Here is a 6,167-nt window from a genome sequence, read left to right on the forward strand (position 1 = left end):
TTTTACACTGTCAAAGCAGCAAGTTTGAATCATCAGAGGAACTGTGTGCATGTGCGTTTGTTTGTTTGTGTGTGTGTGTGTGTGTGTGTGTGTGTGTGTGTGTGTGTGTGCATCTTTGGTGTGATGGATTGTTATCCATCTTAAATACTGCAAAGATACACAAAAAATATTTTGAAAGAGCACATTGACACCAGGCTGAATGATGTCTCAGTGACACATGTCTCACCACGCCCTGCATCACGTTGGCTGTGGTCACATGGATGCCCTATAGCACCCACCTGTAACCACACCAAGTCATGCAAAGGTGCACTTCACCACAACAGGTTAACTGAAACGACTGGACTTTAGCGCAAACAGGATTTTTAGTAGGTGAAGTTACAATTTAACTTGGCTTCTTCAGAACACGGTTTGCAAAACAAACATATGTTAAACTTGCATTTCTTTGTTCAAAGAGCACATGAATGGTCGGAACAAAGAGAGTTTAAAGTCGACATTTTAGTGCTGATGTAAAACCAGTCTCTGTGTACCTCGACGTAACTGAGCTCAGCTACTAAAACTGTCTAGTGAAGCAACCCCTAAACTGTGCGTTTACAATCAACTCAAGATCAACACGATGTTTTGTAAAGTGCACTATATCATGTTATGTGATACATTTTGAGTTGTTTTGAGATGTATTACACCCTGCTGTTACAATTCATAGCAACATTTCAATAAATACATTTCATACGTAGTGAGCTAATTCGCTTACCTTGGGCAATACGCTTATAAATTACCAAAGTTACACAACAAGTGGCAGAGAAGGCACCAATGAGCAAATAAAACTGCTGTAAATTGTGTACATGGCAAGTGGAATCACACACTGCACAAACCCTGATACATCTCTATCTGTCTTCTTCAGGTGAATGCTGCCGCCCTGGAAAACCACACTGGAAATTCTGCGGATGTTTGGATTCTTTGCTCTGGATGTTGACGCTCTAAGGAGGATTTGGATCCACTTCTGTATCCAGTCAGTGTGAGCTGTAAGGATTTTCATTCACACGGGACTAAGCGACCTAAACCGATGTTGTGGAACCTTTGAATGCAGACTCGGGCGGATAAAACACCACAATACGCTGAGCTCAGTCAAGTGTTTTAGTGCATTTGGTGCATTATATTTATTTCTGTCTTCTTTGTGGTGGTTGAGGCAACCTCATTGAGCAGGCTGGGAGTGGCATCAGGATGCCCGAACTAGAAAACTTTGCCCCCCTGAGAAGCCCGAGAGGCCCTGAGCTTGTTTCAAATGGTCCAGCAGACCCACTACGGATTCAGCACAGCATCCTGGAGGAACAGGTGGAGCTGTGGTGGTTCAGAGACCCTGGGAAGTCTCTGCTCTGCTACTGTGTGGCTGTGCTTCTAATCCTGGGTTGCGGGCTGGGCGGGGTCGGCCTTCTCTCCACCACCACCAGCGTCTCAAGCGAATGGCGGCTCGGCGTAGGCACGGCCCTCTGCTTGCTGGCCCTCGGGGTCCTGCTCAAACAACTGCTCAGCTCGGCTGTGCAGGACATGAATTGCGTTCGAAGCCGACAGCGGATCAATATGCTAAAAAGCGGCGGTTTATCTGACCTGCTTGTGGTTTTTATTACAGGGCTGTCATTGTTGATTTGTGGAGGGGTTCTACTACACCTGGCACTGGCTAACCACATGCCAAAGCCTGGCCAAGCCCTTAATGATATGTACATCTCTGGAGTGGTTCTGCTAGCTGGAGGGGGGGCTGCAGTTGTGGGTGTTGGAATATACTCTGTTGTGGTCGTCCTGCTTGAGAGGACAAGGCACGGACGAAGATTGGTGGACCAGGTTTTGAATATCTTCACTGTTTCTGGACACATGGACCGTCAGGCTCGCAGAGAGACTACCTCCAGTCTGGCTAATCTCATATGAGACGTAATCACACTTAGACTGTGTATTTTGTCACCTTGCGCTCTATGTCAGAACATTTAGCCTCAACTAAATCATAGCAGGCTTAATGCCAAAATATTAGGAGAACAATGATGAAAACAAGATTCATCCCTTACATGCTTCAGCTTTGTCACAAGCTGATGAGGCTCTGTGCGAGGCAAAATTAGCTGATTTTTAAATATCTTCTTGCATTAAGCGATCAAATCTCAATCCCATCGAAGAGTAGAACACTGAAGAATTACGACATGGCTATGCTCAAAATACAAATTTGAATGCCCCAATTTAGATTTCTTTCTCAACATGTGACCAGTTACAAATTCAGATGCTGTGGCATTTCTTTTTCACATGAATGGCATTTTATTCAAGTTCTGTGAATTGGATCTATAATTAGGCTCATTATCTTACCATTCACATTGGACAAATGCAAAAATTGTGTTGCCTGTGGCAGTTTGGCAGAGGGAGTGTGAGCAGGACACCAACGAAAAATACGTTTTAAAGAAGTTGACTCGTGTTTAAAGAGATTCAGTAATGAAAAGCAAATTTCAGCTGAAACTTCTCAAACTAAAAGGAGAAGTGTTGGTTTACAAACAGAAGTGAAGTATTGTATGGCTATCAGTGGTGTGAGCCGACATTAAAATGATCATTTGGTTTATATAAAGCTCTTCTACACAAATGGTGTTCATACAAAAAGTTTGTGAGACGACACAGATGAAGAGACAGAAACCTTGTCAAAGTTGACACAAGAGAACGATTAGAGTGATCATCTACAAATTGGACTGTCACACATTCATGATCTGTTATAAAACGTATCATGTAAAAGTGTCTTTGGACACCACTCCCTGCTCATTGTAAGATAATATGGATAAGAGCACCAGCTGATAGGCTAAAATGTAAACTGCTGAATAAGTGAATGAGTGATAGATGAGACAACATAAATATGTAAAAACAAAACATCTTTTAAAAATGTCTTTATGATTCATGCACCGCCCTCCCTCTGTCCATGTTCACATGAAGTTCGGAAAATAATCAGCTGACAAATTTCAGGGATTTGAGAATGGTCAATAGCTCAGTAAAGCTAAACTCTAGCTGATTGAAATGATCTCATTTCTTTCCTCAGCAAAACAATAATTTACGATTACACATGCAGTAGCACAGGGCTATGCTGTTTGTGACTGACGTGGGCGAAACTTCGCTGTAACATTTGGCTGCCTGAACACGTGATACAAGACAAGACGATTGTTGAATACTTATAGCACAGCACTTCAGAATGTACGGATACTTTGTGTTTTTGTGCATCAAAACAGTATTCATCTTGTTTTCTTCAAACCTGCTTTCATCTGTTTTTGTCAAATTACTTTGTGTAAAGTATGATGGCCACTCATTGTTCTGAAGTCATGGAGAAACACAAATCGCTTCAGCTCCAGTGAGTTTTCTTTTAGCCTCTCAGCTCTTATTTATATGGATGAGTCTCATTGCTCTCATCAATCCGTGTTGGCAAACATTTTCAGCAAAAAAGTTAAACTCCACTGTACACCACTTACCCACCACCAAAGGGCAAACAACAAAGTAGCCAATGAACTAGCATATTATTATTATAATATTTTATTTTGGTGGAAACCAAATTAGAGCTAAAAGCACCATGGTTAGCGACTGGACTTACATGTATAATGCAAAGTCTACATGTCAATGAGCCTGCTGAATGTTTAGGGAATGAGGATCATGAAGAGAGTTTGGACTTGTCACTGTCAATTTTTTCAGAAAGAGGTGTTTCTAAAGAGATGTTGGAGATAGTCCTGGTGCATTCTGGGAAGTTTTAAGGGGACATAAAATAAATAAGATGACATAAAACTGAACGAATGAATCTATGCAGTTGCTGTGTTTGCTAACACATCTGCCACAACAGGTTAAGACGGTGATATGGTTTGTGAGCTTGATCTTATACCCTCTGGCAAGAATGCAAAATTAAGGATATAGTTGCAATTTTCCCATTTGACATTTTGGGAAAATGTGACATAAAAACACTTGAGTCCTTTTACAAGACAGTTTTGCAAAATCTAACACCGGGGCAACATTTACAGAAAGAGTGAGAGGATGAGTCAGCAGCACAATTCCTTTGACTCTAAGTTAAATTGGTGTGTTTTTAGTGAGAGTAACATCAAGTTATTTAAATCCCTGAAGCACTTCAGTAAAATAAAGGATGCACATTATTTTGATTTGGATCAAGTTGAAGAATCTCAGTCTCTAAATATGACTCATTGGTTTAAAAAAATGTTTTTCATTTACCCATGAGGCTTTAGTTGGGGGTGAAAATTGTTGACCAAGCAATTCTGATTCATCTGATGTATTATTGGCTAAGATAATCAGCCATCATCATTTCTGAAAAAGGAGAAATAACTGTTGGGTGCAGGATACATCTGTGAAATGAAATCCATTACATCCACATGGCCAGTCATAGAATTTCAATGCACTTGCAAAGTTTGAGCTGGGTGGTCAATATGCTTCATCATCTTTCACTAAATTATGTGAATGTACAGTATGCTGACAATGCTGCATTGCTATTATTGAGTCTCATTTCTTTCCAGAAGTGTAGAAACATTCACTTTCAAAGCAAAGAGATTGTGATCTGAAGGTGATTTGTGTTTATAAAATGTTTCCAAAGCCTTTGAGAGTTATTCCTCACATCGCCTTACAGAAGAGTCTCAGAGAAGGTCCTGCATTGTGCCTCATAGTGAGTGTGTGGGTATGTGTGTGTGAGAGTCAGTCACGCCTCTTTATCTGTCTCCACATACGCACAGCCTATTGCCTTGAGACAAAAGGGTTCACACAGTTAAACATTGTTGGAGTGATGACGGACAGCAAACTGAAGGCACAATGCACAAGGCAGCAGCCTGGTGGGGCTGGTATGGACTAGCACCACTCTCTCTCTCTCTCTCTCTCTCTCTCTACTAACACAGACAAAAGCAAGGTTCATGCTGCCTTTTTACAACACACGTAGAAATACTGTAATCCTTACTTACACAAATCTGCCTTTTGAGCCACAGTATAAAGTAGCAGTGGCAGGTTGTGTATCCATGCATGACAGCAATAAGAGGTGAGCAGAGCGAAGAGGGAGGCAGCTCTGCTGAGGAGAGAGGACTGAGTGGGAGGAGAGAGCTTTTCTGCAGGGCAGTGAAAACACAAACAATTTAAGCCAGACAAAATGTGTCTGCTACAACGTACTACAAGTACAAGTTAATGATTCCAAATGTATATATTTCTACTTGCATTACAGTATACTTATGACATATTTTGGCATTTCTAATGCTTTCACGTGTTAAAGCACCGTTTTGGTTTTTGTTGTCATTGATCTGCTAAAGGTATCGTTTTGGTAAATTCATAAACTTTGCTGTTGACTGAAAGCTGGTGTCGACAACATGTTTACATGTTACACAGAATAGTCTGTTTGTTGCCCATGTTCTGAAAACTATATTTCTACCAAGCTCTTTACATGGCTAATGAAATTGAATATTCCACTGATGTTGCTGTTCATACGCAGCCATGCATACTCAGATTAACGTAACCGGTGGTGGACTTGTTATTCCTTCAACCACCTTCTTAAAAGTCAAACAAAATGTTTTTCTTCTTTTGTGAGGGCATTTGATTTATTGATCGCTATTGGGATAATTTCAACAAATATAACAAAAAAGGTTTTTGAAGAACATTTCAAACCCTATACATCAATGTATGTTCTGTAAGTGATCTGATCTGACCGTTTGACTTGCCGATAGCTATATCTTTCCTAATTGTGGAATGGATTTTGTTGTCTTTGGAAAGAATCAAGCTACCAGTTTAAAGACCAGTTTCCAGTCTTTATGCAAAGCTCAGCAAACAAATTCAACTTTCCCCCCAAATTTCAGAGTATACCTGCATTCCACGTCAATGCATCAAAACTGCTTTATAGCTCCTCAACTTAAAAAAAAACCCAGTTTAATTATGTATTCTGTTAAATCTGAAATGTATCGGTTTTTAATCAAACTCCCTGTATATGAGATGGGGTTAAATATTTATAGATAGCGCAAAGCAGATCCGTCTTAAGTCAAATTGTTGATATGCTACATTTCAGAGAAGCAGTTCATCATATTATGTATCCTTCATCATTTGGTGAAACAGTCTAGTCTATAACTACATACAAAAATGACTCTTACAAACAAACAAACAAAACCAACAGTATTCCAAAACAACATAGAAAAAAG

The 6,167-nt window shown here is 40.2% G+C and overlaps 1 protein-coding gene across 1 annotated transcript; it reads left to right on the forward strand.

The window, feature by feature from the left end:
• Window positions 1-1,218: 1,218 nt before the first annotated feature.
• tmem125a (transmembrane protein 125a) lies at window positions 1,219-1,917 on the forward strand (the record flags this gene model as incomplete). The annotated part of the gene is made up of 1 exon (XM_079266958.1): window positions 1,219-1,917. The coding sequence occupies one exon, from the start codon at window positions 1,219-1,221 to the stop codon at window positions 1,915-1,917; it is 699 nt and encodes a 232-aa protein (XP_079123084.1).
• Between the last annotated feature and the right edge of the window lie 4,250 nt (window positions 1,918-6,167).

The sequence above is a fragment of the Melanostigma gelatinosum genome (assembly GCF_949748355.1).
Source record: "Melanostigma gelatinosum genome assembly, chromosome: 4".
In the NCBI taxonomy this organism is placed as follows: domain Eukaryota; kingdom Metazoa; phylum Chordata; class Actinopteri; order Perciformes; family Zoarcidae; genus Melanostigma; species Melanostigma gelatinosum.